The sequence below is a fragment of the Glandiceps talaboti genome, chromosome 11, assembly GCF_964340395.1.
Source record: "Glandiceps talaboti chromosome 11, keGlaTala1.1, whole genome shotgun sequence".
NCBI classification, from domain to species: Eukaryota; Metazoa; Hemichordata; class Enteropneusta; family Spengelidae; genus Glandiceps; species Glandiceps talaboti.
In genome coordinates this window covers 11,248,364-11,260,517 of record NC_135559.1, presented here as the reverse complement: position 1 = coordinate 11,260,517, position 12,154 = coordinate 11,248,364, and the positions used below count along the sequence as shown (strand labels likewise).

Genomic DNA, 12,154 nt, shown 5'->3' with positions numbered 1-12,154 from the left:
AGACTGGACTAGCCTAGATGAGACTAACCCCTTCCCAAAACTCTTGAAAGTGTAAAAGTAAAAAGACGTCTGTCCATTAAAAAACTCTGAACGGGTGAACAATTCTAAAATCTTTTTTTTTAACACTGTTTTGGAAGGAACATTTGAATACTATCACTGAGTTCAAGGATATCTTGCAGTATCTCGGGCTTCAAAACCTCAAATGCATGCTTCTTTGTTTTGAAATCGCTCAACGTCTTTGGCTCTTGGTCATATGAAGGATAGATTTCCTCATAAATATATTGAAGATAATCTTTATATTATAAAGAAAAATCACTGCAACCCCCCCCCCCCCCCCCCCCATCCGCAACAAATTGATCACCACTAATTCTGGTTATAAGAATAATAATTAGTATGTATAAATTTTATTTTCACGACGGTTATATAGTTTAATGATAACGTATTTATTCAGTCACGTTCTCAAAGGATCATTGTCGACGAGTTTAATATCTGTACAGCTGGAGAAGATAGTTAATGAAAGTTCCGTCCAAGCTCATGCGTCAAGTTGCGACCTCTACGAAGCAACCAACCAACTTTGCCTTTGTTTTTGTACACCTACACTGTACAGCCGTTGAGGGCAGTACATCTATACGCATAGCCATTTGGTATATGCATTTGCTGTATGTAAGCCTCTATTAGGATCACAGTGCCTCCACAAATAACTCAAGACAAATGATTATTGCCGTATATAACATAAAATTTATGTTTTATTTCAAACGCACTTTGCAAACTGACAGTCAACTGCATATGTATGAACACTGGGACTGAATATCCATACAACTTATATGAGGACAGTAACAAACAATATTTAGCTCATATCAAAATATCCAGTTTTGAAATTAGATGAAAAAGTTGGTAAAATTTCCATTCCTGGGATGGTTTCATTTCAAAAGACTAGGAAAAATAGTAATATAAATTAGTCCAACTACTTCACGTAGAACATTTCACAACTAATCTATACTAGAATGTCAATAGTTTATTTTCCAATTCCACAATGTATTGCGCGAGACATCATATATATATATATAGCTACATTTCAGCTTGTTCTATCTTTACTACATTTGAAATATTACTCTGGTAATTGAGCCTTCAGTTTACTAAGACAGACACAAACTAAAACTGTTATTGCAACATGTTGATACAACTGTGATAAGCTATTGAATGGATGTTTGTTTAACTATAGTCTCCGTAGGGACAGTTTTATTGACAGAGTTCCATAAACTTGCAGTGTACTATTTTAGTACTTCCATATTCACATTGTCTTGATCACAGGGTGATTAGAATCACACAACAGAGGAACTGCTATCACACACTTGTGTAATCTACCAAAATAGATTTAGTTTGCTGCGTGCCTATCTTAGTAAACCGAAGGCTTCATTACCAGCGTCGTAACATTTCCACCATTGAACAATGGAAAGACATATTGACCTCTTCAATTGTGACAGAAGACTAGACCGCCAACAAAAGAGAAGGCTTTCCATCGTTACTCCAGAGTATGGTCAGGGGACAATCAATCTCCTGAGTAGCGTGTGCAAAAACCTCTGCACATTTAGATTATATGGCATTGTAAAGCAAGGTACATGAGGTACGGTATTTTGAAATTGGCATAATGTCTATGGTTAGAGACAGAGAGAAGTATGCATTTACACAGAAGCAAGTGAACATGACAAGATAAATTCTAATAAGGAGATGCTGAACGGAATGATTGATTAGTCAAAATTAATTTATAAGATCGTAAAAATATGAAAATCAAAATATCCCTTGAGAAGGTAGATGCACATTGAAGCGGTAGTGTATGCTCCCCCAGGGGATTGAGAAAGTTACTATATAAGTCTGTTGCACCAATAGAGGTCTGTGCCGGGGGTAATAATTATACAGCACTGTTATCACGACATCCATAGCACTAGTACTTCCTTTTGCATTATATACCATGCGCAAACCAAGTTGTACAGAAAATAACAAAAAATACAGAATTTATACCCCAGAGACGTGTGGTCATTCTATGTCATAACAATGTGTGCCGACTGTCAAAACGACGTGCGTCTACATCACTGGTTCTGCTGTGTTCGAAATATTTGTCAAAACATTCAATAGTGCCAATACTTTTCTTTGATATTACTAGCATTGCATTCTCATGCACCAGAGCCGTTTTTCTTCCGTGAAATGACTAAATCAGGTCTTGGATGGTGCCGTAAAAAGAGGCTGTAGTTTACGATGATGCTGGCATTGGTATAACTATATTATTGCCCCAATATTTTTCTTCGTTCAGCTAGAAAATACTCGTAATCTAAGTTTTGTCACTACAAACATGTACTGTAGTGAGAAGCCCCTTAGGTCACTCAGGAGAAAAATAATATCAAACAATTATATGCATAAACTTATTACATGCTATCAACTCTTTCCAGTATTTTTCCTGGCCTTTTCACTTTAGTTATTCTTTTTTAAGCTTGAGGCATTCAAGTTTATTATTACCTTGTGAATAAAATTTTACAAAAGCAACATTATCTTGTGTTTTTTTGCTACAGGGCAGTGAATTTAATTCATGTAAAATCTGTAACTTTATGTGTCTTGGTGGTTACTTTTGTTTATATCCAAAAGTTGGGATTGAAAAACAATATCTTCATAATGGAAAAGCAGTAAAACTTATAAATATAAAAGTCACTGAGGACAGAATCAGAATTTTTTAAAAACTCCTAGAAAAGATCATCTAGAGAGAATATCAGAGCCTGACATCATAAGATTAGAGTCCAAATCTGAAATGAAAAGAAAAATGTTTGGAATAAGGATGTTGAACCATTGGTCAGGGACTGATGTGTCTTTCCCACTGGGGATGGGGGGAGGGGTAGTTAATTCATATCCAGAACATGACATGATCAGTGTGCTAGGGAACAGCCTGTGTTATAAACTGATCAGGGTTTGGTGGGAGCTAATTAATGGACCACATTAATGTTGGCAATGTACAAGATGTAATCACAGCTTACAACTTATTGCGTTGACACAATTATAGTTTCAAACATCCTCAGTCAACTCCTGGCTCTAACTTCAGTTTGAGCACTGTTGACATACACATATAAGAGGAGTATTGTTTGGCCATAAATGGGGAAATGACTGATATGCATGTTATCATAAGGTTGTTAAATTGCCTGGGTATATATGAGTTGGTTTAAGTATATCTGAAAGTTCCATTTTATCGTACTCCCCAAATTTTCCTGTGTTGACTTAGACTTATTTTGCTCCTGGTTAGGTTAGTGACAGTGTCAATTACCGTGGGTGGGTGCTAATTCTATGAATAAGAAAGGTGGAGTGGTTTACTAATGAGAAATTCATCGATAATTTTAAAATTAGTTACTTATCAATTCAGGTACACAATGACTTCTCGATCTTACCTTGTTCACCAAAATCTAGTTTTTTGACAGGTGAAGGATCTTCTAATCCTTCCACATCTACTAACGTATCACCAGGATGGTCTGTAGAGTTTAACATATTTAACGTCACTTCAGCTGAGAAAATAAAATGACATAAGATTTGTTAGTTTCCCTAGGATGGGATATAAAGACCTAAGTTCAACACCTTCCCCTTTGGGAGTAAAATGATTTTTTAGTTTGCCCAGGATGGGCTGTGGAGTTCAACATATTTATATCTTTATCTATAACCTTTACTGCCAGAAATTATAGGCATACAAAATAATCTAAGCTTTGAAGTTATCTACATAATATCAAAATTTACAAGTCAAATGAGCCACAAAATAGACAATATAGAGTAACAAATTTCTGGCTAGAGCCATAAAAATAGTTCATAGGAACTAGTCAACCTTGTGGCCCGAACGAAGAAATTAGTGTGATTATTCTGATGAAATGTAGATTACACATGTGGGTGATGGCAGTGCTTCTGCAGTGCAAATCTAATCACCCTGTCATCAAGATATTGTAAAGATTGGAAGCCCCCAAAATGTACACTGAAAGATCAAGGACATCATCAGTAAAAACCACCTTACAGTGAGTAATTAAACCAATATCCACTTAATAGCTTATCTCAAATATGTAACAACAATGTCACGCAATCTCACTAAACAAACTTCGTTCATTCGAGAGAAAAGAGGTCTGACGTCAATACAATTACTGAACATCATTTTCGCACTTCTAATAAAATTTGGAAAACTTTCACACCTTCAATGAAAACAGATTTTGTATATACTGCCGAGATGTTCATAAGTTGATTAAAAGTTACTGCTAATGTGATACACAGTGCTGGGTTTCTGGTAGTATTTTTATGTGTTTACAATCATGTTTTTACACTGCATTGATCATCGTGGTGTGACTGCCAAGATTTACATCATATATAAAAAAGTATCGATGTCGCACTTGTAAACATTTGTTCAAGAAGGGGGTTTGTCCTAAACAAATAAAGTTCATTTATTGAGCTTGTGTGACATTTTGTGATGGTCCTCTAGTCCTCTAGTAACCGAAACCTTGATTGCCAGAGTCATAATTTTGCCTTTACCTGATTGTTTTTGTTTTTTTAAAGGAGGTTCATCCGTATCTGTTGTATCTGTTTCTATCCTCTTACTAACTGATGATGGTGTAACAGCTGATCCTGATGTACTTTTTGACGGTGACTTCTTAAGCTTTGCCTCTTCGTATGCTTTGTTCTTTAGAGCCGTCTTGATTTGGGCGCTGTTTTGAAAAATTAAAAGGATATAAGGTTGAAGTTTTTTGTAAACAAGATTTTGGATTCAAGTGCTTTACCATGAAGTCATGTATATATGGTTGAAAAGTTTGAACAAGGTTTTGGTTCAATCATTGAAGGTATTTGCTCTGGTAACAAAACTTAAAAGGATTATAATGTTGCCACTTGAAGTGCTATCCAGAAGGAATTCTGAACATTAGCAGGGACCACAACATTTCAACACTGCAACCTTCTTTGAAAATCATCCCTTCACAATGTTAACACAACTTATGAGTGAAGATGATGGCACCCTCAGAAAGCTTATTTGCTTTCAATCAGTGTTTTTGCTAAGGTTTGGGAACCCCGGTAACAGAAAGGGGGAAAGAGGTAAAACTGGTAGTGCTTCCCATGCAATGTATCATAGTTTAGGTGGGGAACCCCGGTAAAATGATGTGGGAACCCCGGTAGATTTTACCTACTTACCGCCCTTAAATAAAACACTGTCAATTATGTATTTCTAAGAACTCATGATCAAGTTGTTTTATATGCATTTGCACTTTCTTTTCTGCTTCAAGAGCTACCTATCATACGACTTGCAGCCATGATGACATCCTTGTATACTCAAGGATGTGACTACAGATGGAAATAAACTGGTTTAAACATATAATTTTTTAATGAAATTCCTGAAAGAAGAGCACGGTAGCAAGCTGATTTTGCCAGCTACAAGCCCTAATCTCAGTACATCCCTTATACCAGTAAAGTACACATTTTCCCTAATCTGTGTAGTGGCCGTGGCATGCCAGTTCTTTGAAAAATTGTTGCAATGTGGTTCCTAATTCAGTATATATCAATGGTAATTAAGTAGAATTTAGATAACGTCAATGCAAGATGAGCAACTATTGGAGTTTATGTATTGAGATATGTACTCTGCAGGGTTCAAAATTGACTGGAGTCATGCGTACATAGACTACTAAACATCCTATCTAGATTACCAAATTTATACGGTGGTTGTTGGTTAGGCCATTTGAAATTAATGGAAAGTTGTAGCTAGAATGGCTGAAATAGCTAAATCTGACAAACCAGCATAGATTTATAGAAGTTAAATGCAAATACCCAATCTGATTAAAATCCGATGTAGACTACACAGTGCGATTTCTTTTTGGTTGTTACGTTTACTGTCATTTGTTCTTTTGTGAACACGTACATCTGACATAATGCCACATGAGAGCACGAAGTGAATCCACTCAACCAATGAAAACATGTAATGTGTCCAAACATACAGGTACAGTACTTCAGAGTCAGTGCACTGTTCAAAAACTGTTCCGAGTACAGAGCAGACAACGATGATATTGTTATTGTTTGGTGGTTCTCTTTCTTTCAATTTTGAACATTGAGGGTTATATTATAAGACGGATTCTAGTCAGCTACTTGTCGGTACGAGATTGGGTTCGGGAAAACCTATGGTATTGTGTCAGATGCATGTAACAAGCATTCACAAAAGAACAAATGACAGTAAACGTACGGTCCAAAATGACCGAATTTTAATCAGATTAATGCAAGCCTCGACTTACACTGTTCTCGTTTTGATGAGCTCACTAATTTTACTCAAATCTTCTCCAAACCTCTTGATAGTGTCTCGCAACATTTCTATTTCTTGATCTGTCCACTTTCCACTGAAACCAAGAAATACACCGACCTTAATTACGAAAACCTGATTATAGACACTTAGTCCAGAAAACAAACAAAAACATATCACAAAACAATTTAAATATTACAGAACATCGAAATACAAACAGCAAGATTTAAAGTGCGTATGTTAAAGGAAAAAAAAAATCAATATAAAATCTTCAGTCAGTTGGCAAACGGAACATCACATGTAACAACACAATTAATCAATCCATTTTGACTGTCAAAGAGGAGTAACATTAATATAAATGCCACCCTTCTTCTCAAAACTGAGAGAGAATTAACTGCATTGAAAACAACCATACTACATGTAGATGCATTGGCAGAACATAGATGCCCTATTGGTGTGACTATATTTTGCATGTATACATTGCATTGAAGTTGCACCAGAAATTTAATAATACCTTTAGGCAAACTTTTACAACTTCAATGTCAAAGCAGTACACAACAGTCAAAGAGATGCACACATACAATATCCTCGCTGAAAAAAGTTAACATGGGTACCCCTATAAGATTCCCTCAAATATCACATTTTGAGAGATTGATATATGGTAATTGTAAAGTTGTGGGAAAACAAGCAAGACTGAATCTAACCTTGATGGTGACTGGTCAGCTGCAGGATGCAATTGCATCGTCAGTTCTCCTAGCTTACTGAAGGCTGACCCTGCAGCTGAAAATATCTCTCCAACCTACAAAGATTAAATCAAATTAAAATTGGACGAATATTACACATCACATTTACAACACAAGTACATATCTACAAATGTGTTGTAGAAATTGCACTCCTGCTAGCATACGGAGTAAGTCGTCCCCTTCCTTGAGGGCCATGCCAGTAATCTAGACCCGTGCACCGTCAGCAAGCAGGACTACGTACTGAAACAGAGCTGTCCACTGACTGAATAATCGGGCATATCTGCTGTTTCAGAGTCTGGGTATTTCGAAACTTCCGTTCTAAACGTATGATTTTGTCCCTATTTCGCTTGTGTAAAGATTTGCAACGTTATAACATGCATATATGATCATGGATGTATGATATGATTGATGGCTGATGCACTCTTTTCAGTTTTCGTCTGCAGTTTTGACTCCACTGAGCTTTCATGGCCCTTCAAATCATTCTGAAAGCAGATGCTAGCAGCTTTTAACGAATATCGCAGATGAAAGCAAAATGACTTGAGAAATAAAATACTCACTTTTGCTGCTGAGCTCATATTTGTCAAAACGCAAAGCCAAGGGTGCCCTTGTTTTCAATATTAGTTGAATGAAAACAAAAACAAAACAACCGCGTCAAAGCTAAGATGGCTACCGGAAGTATTACAATGAGCATTATGGGTAATATTTGACCTCAGTTACCTTTCAAAGGAAGTAACCATTCGGGCCGCGGGAGGGATCAGGACGAGTTGATTTCAAACCCTGCCAAGACTCATATTTTGACTTTATGTAAACCAGAGCACAATTGAGATTTTAGGCCCAACTACGGACTTTTTCACGGCGTTTTTTTTATTTTTTTTTATCATCGATGTTGTCCATTTTCCTTTGTGTAACTTGTTCAACACAAACCAATACACATACCAAAAAATTCACCGGCAGCATGCAATTCAGGTTTGCGCCATCGTCATTGAAGGAATCCCTCAGGAACTTACGGGGGTGGGGGTGGGGGTGGGGGTGGGGGTGGGAGTGGGAGTGGGAGTGGGGGGGGAGTTCAAATATTACAAATCGGTAGTCGGGGGAGGCCAGGTTTTAGAAAATAGGGTTGGTGGAGGGTCACCACATTTTACTTTGACTCGCTGTCTAACTTCGCATAATTTTGTGATTTTGACTCATCCCATCGCTGCCACGGGTTTTACATTGTCATCGATATCCCACTGCTGCTATGGGTTAGGGTTTGTGTTTTCTTTGGCGTTTCAATCAATTTATGGTTATGGTTAACATTATGATTTGCTGCCGACATCGATCCATGTCGTGAATTAATTGTCTGTTGCAATGTGAGGCGAGAAGTGGATTCGGAGCTCACAGGAGTATATTTTTACGGGATAATGTTGTGGAGATGTGGACTTTTATCGGGAGTGTTCCCATACTCTTAGTCTTAGTGTTTAGGAGTTAACTTTCTGGCCTTATTCTTCAGCTCAGCCAGTAAGATCTAAACACATGTATTGATTAATGCAGCGCCTTCACACAAATTCACTGTGGTGGCAGTAGGGGGAAATAACCAGCGTTTTAAAACTGTCAACGTGATGGCAGCAGTTGGATTAAATCCCACTTATTCTCGGATTAGTGTCTTTTTCCATGCCTGACAGCATTTAAACCATATTTTTGAAATATTTCAACAGGTTTAGTAATGTTTTAGAGAAAGAAGGAAATTGATAGAGGGTCATTTTATAGCACAACGGAGTCGGGTAGGGTCATATTTTAAGCAACAGTCCGTGCCTCTGCTGATTTCGCACAGCCCCCCTCCCCCTTCTTCCCCATGTGCATCACACACCTGTGGTAAATGATGACAGTGTTGTTTTGAATAACTTGTGATTGAGAACAAATGAAAATTTACCTGTGTTGACAAGTCACTGTATCGAAAATTTCAGGTCACAATTTTCAACTTTGTGGTTGGAAGAAAAGTTTTATTATATAAATGAGTTTACACTAGCACTGTTAAATATTTTAACGCTCAATGGATCCATGGAAGCATGTGAGCTGATATCATTGATCGAAATTCAATTTCAGCCCTAGAGTATAATTACTTCTTTCGGACATTTTCTGTGTCTATATTACAAACTAAATAGATGGCAAAATGAAAACCAGGAGATGATGGCATCTCAATAGATAAAGTCCACAGATTGAACTTAAGATAATGCAAATGAACCGAAAACAATATACTTCGATATCACTGCAAAGGTTAGTCTGTATTTAAACCATACGCCATGACGCGGGGCGCCCTCACACACCAGTCAACCCGGCGGCGACGGGGTCGGTAAGGGCGGAACGACTCGCCGTATGTTACTTTCTATGTAAATGTGTATTAATACTATTATTACAGTCTTTCTCCATACCACATTTCCCACATCCCAAAACAAAGGAATACAGGAACTGAATAATAGTTACTTTCATCATGACAAGGGTCATTCGCATCAGCTGTACAGTTTTAGTGTGAAATTTAATATTGGAGAATGTTACTTGACATTGAACTATCGTCGCGTTTCTAGGATAGACGTGCATTGCCAGCCACATACGAGCACATGGCGAGATAATTTATTCCACTGTTGATTGTCTTTATCCTGTAATAGTTTTCAACGATCCACCTATCAGTTTTGGTCATTTACAATTTATTCAAAAGTGTACGCTAACCGCCTAGGGAGTTTTCGTTTATAAATTATTATAATTTCGATTACTTTCCAAATTGCGCAAACGTTTTTGTCTTTGAAACGGCCCGAGTGCATTGATATGATACTGCAAATGTATTTTCCACATTTCATTAACGTCTTGCGCATCGTTTTAGGCAATTCTTTACATAGTTTGCAATCGTTTGAAATCCTTCTTTCAAGAGCTTCCACTAAATTTTCCGGGTTGTCACTAATTACATATAGTTAACCTAACTTTACTCTTGTTTTTTTTTTTGCTTTTATCTGACTAGGCATCGAAAACTCAATTTTTTTGTCATTTGCTTTCGAATACTTTTAGTAGCTTCAGTCAAGACATCATTCTTACACTTCGAAATCTAAGGTATTCACGGTAAGTACTTATTTAACTTGTTTAACCTGTATATAATCTGGTGTCTAATATTTAGTAACTGTACTGTAATTTTATAGGTCGTTTACCAGTTTATTATTATTATTAGACTTTATTTAATCTCGATAGACTGTTGAGCCAGTGGCTCTTCTCACACAGTGTCGAGAAAGAACGCAACGCACTATTCAAATCTATCAAAGTTTGACAATTTAAATTAAAGGTAGTGTGACAAACTTACTCTGCTTCATTTCCATCAGAGTTATGTCGCCGGGGTGAGTGTAAGTATTACGTCAAATAATGGTAATATTTCAATCTGACTATGTAATCGAATCCCCTTGTACATTAATATTTGTAGTCAGTGAGAATTGTTGACTCAGATTTCTAACATTGGTAAGAAACCTGCGGAAGCTCTTATAGATCTTAAAGAAGCAATTGGGGATTTGAGGAGTTACCACACTTGAAAGTCTCCAGCGACTTTCTAAATAGGGTTGACTTTACGCCCGCGTTAGTCTATCAGCTAGCCCTCGGATGTTCTTCCGATAAAATACGACACACAGTCGAACAACGCTATCGAGGATGGAACCGTGTTCGGGCAGGCCCTCACATGCGAACTTCGTTCGCTTATAGTTATAGCATCGAAAGAAAGCCCGAACGTCTAGCAGCAAGACTACGCCCGCGTCTGCACTAAGGCTGCACTAGAGGTGGATGAACATCTATGTTTAGACATGGCAGCAGCCCTAACTCTGTCGACAGATCGACCTTTCGATCTCTCAATTTTGAACCCAATCGCAGCATACCCATTAGCTAGTAACCACTAGGGTCAAACTTCTACAAATGCACCACCTCCAACAACTGCTAGCATTAATAAACAAACCATGTCAACATCCTCGGAAGATAGACCAACATCTTTATCGACAGAGGTCCATCAACCGACCCTGGATGCTATGATAGATTCTGTAATAGAAGTTGTAAATTTAAGGGGTAACCCATCGGAAAGCCAATCAGCATGCGCAGTTAGACATAGACCGGGTAGTAACTATGGATGTTGAAGTAGATTTCCACCTATGAAGTGGAGTGGAGGGGTGGGGGAGGGACCGGAGGTACTGTATAATTATACATTAAAATATGTGTTGCGGGGGGGGGGGGCTACGAAAATTCTTGGGTTCATTTCAGTGATTTTATGAGAATGCAAAGTGTGTGTGGGGTCGGGGGTGGGGAGGGGGCTGCGAAACATTTTTTGACCACAGTACTTTCGTTTCAGACCCCTCTACAGTAAATTCTGATCCCATCCCTACTACCCTGGATAGGAATACCGACTTCACACTAAACAAACTTTTGGGTCGTGAGGTCAACCAGCCTTCAGACCTTGTGTTTGGTATCAAGGGACATGCTACCGACCCCTCAAGACTATGGCTGATATATAACAATAGCAAAGGAGAAATAGATGACAACATGAGTGAAGGTCCCAAGCCAAAGACAGAATGACAACTGGAAAGACAAATGGACCAAGGGATGCAGGAGGCCTATCAAGAAGAACAAGCACAGAGACGAGTTAAAAGGGCAAACAAAATGGAAATTTTGATAACATGGTCCAGATTTGCAGAGAGACTCGCCACCTCTTCCTTTCCAAACAAAAGGGAAGCTCTTAAAGGTCAGTGTGCATTGGTCAGGCGTGTTGGGAATTGGCACTTTATTTCTAAAATCCAGCTACAGCTAGAGATGGATTGCGGCTGGTCATGAGTGCAATTGGATTGATGGGAATCTATTCCATAGGGATAGGCAGCAAATGCCTAAACCCACCTAAACCCAAAAAAACCACGTGGCTGACTACTCTGTCCCAGATGACGGCATGGTCAAGGATTACCGTACCAAGTTCCCTGAGATTGTGGAAAGCTGGCAGCAACATTAACTATCTGCGCACTCACAGGGGGCAGCCATTAGAGCAATCCTACTGGTGAACCAAGGTCAAAAGGAGCTGTCACCAGATGGCATCTCATGGAACTGCCAGAGAGAAGAGAGGGCGCAGGACAGAGGCTTCAAATCCCCC

The 12,154-nt window shown here is 38.3% G+C and overlaps 1 protein-coding gene across 1 annotated transcript; it reads right to left on the bottom strand.

Moving 5' to 3' along the window:
• Positions 1 to 732: 732 nt before the first annotated feature.
• LOC144442251 (BPTF-associated chromatin complex component 1-like) lies at positions 733 to 7,692 on the bottom strand. Its single transcript, XM_078131538.1, has 6 exons — positions 7,581 to 7,692; positions 6,985 to 7,079; positions 6,276 to 6,377; positions 4,540 to 4,712; positions 3,426 to 3,539; positions 733 to 2,792 (listed from the first exon to the last, which is right to left on the bottom strand). The coding sequence occupies exons 1-6, from the start codon at positions 7,596 to 7,598 to the stop codon at positions 2,743 to 2,745; spliced, it is 552 nt and encodes a 183-aa protein (XP_077987664.1). The 5' UTR covers positions 7,599 to 7,692; the 3' UTR covers positions 733 to 2,742.
• Between the last annotated feature and the right edge of the window lie 4,462 nt (positions 7,693 to 12,154).

Excerpts from the sequence above, each read along its gene's own strand:
- LOC144442251 (XM_078131538.1), bottom strand. Across the intron at positions 6,378-6,984 it reads GCTGACCAGTCACCATCAAG|TGGAAAGTGGACAGATCAAG; the intron begins GTTAGATTCAGT and ends TCTTGGTTTCAG. Across the intron at positions 4,713-6,275 it reads CTCATCAAAACGAGAACAGT|CGCCCAAATCAAGACGGCTC; the intron begins GTAAGTCGAGGC and ends TTTTCAAAACAG.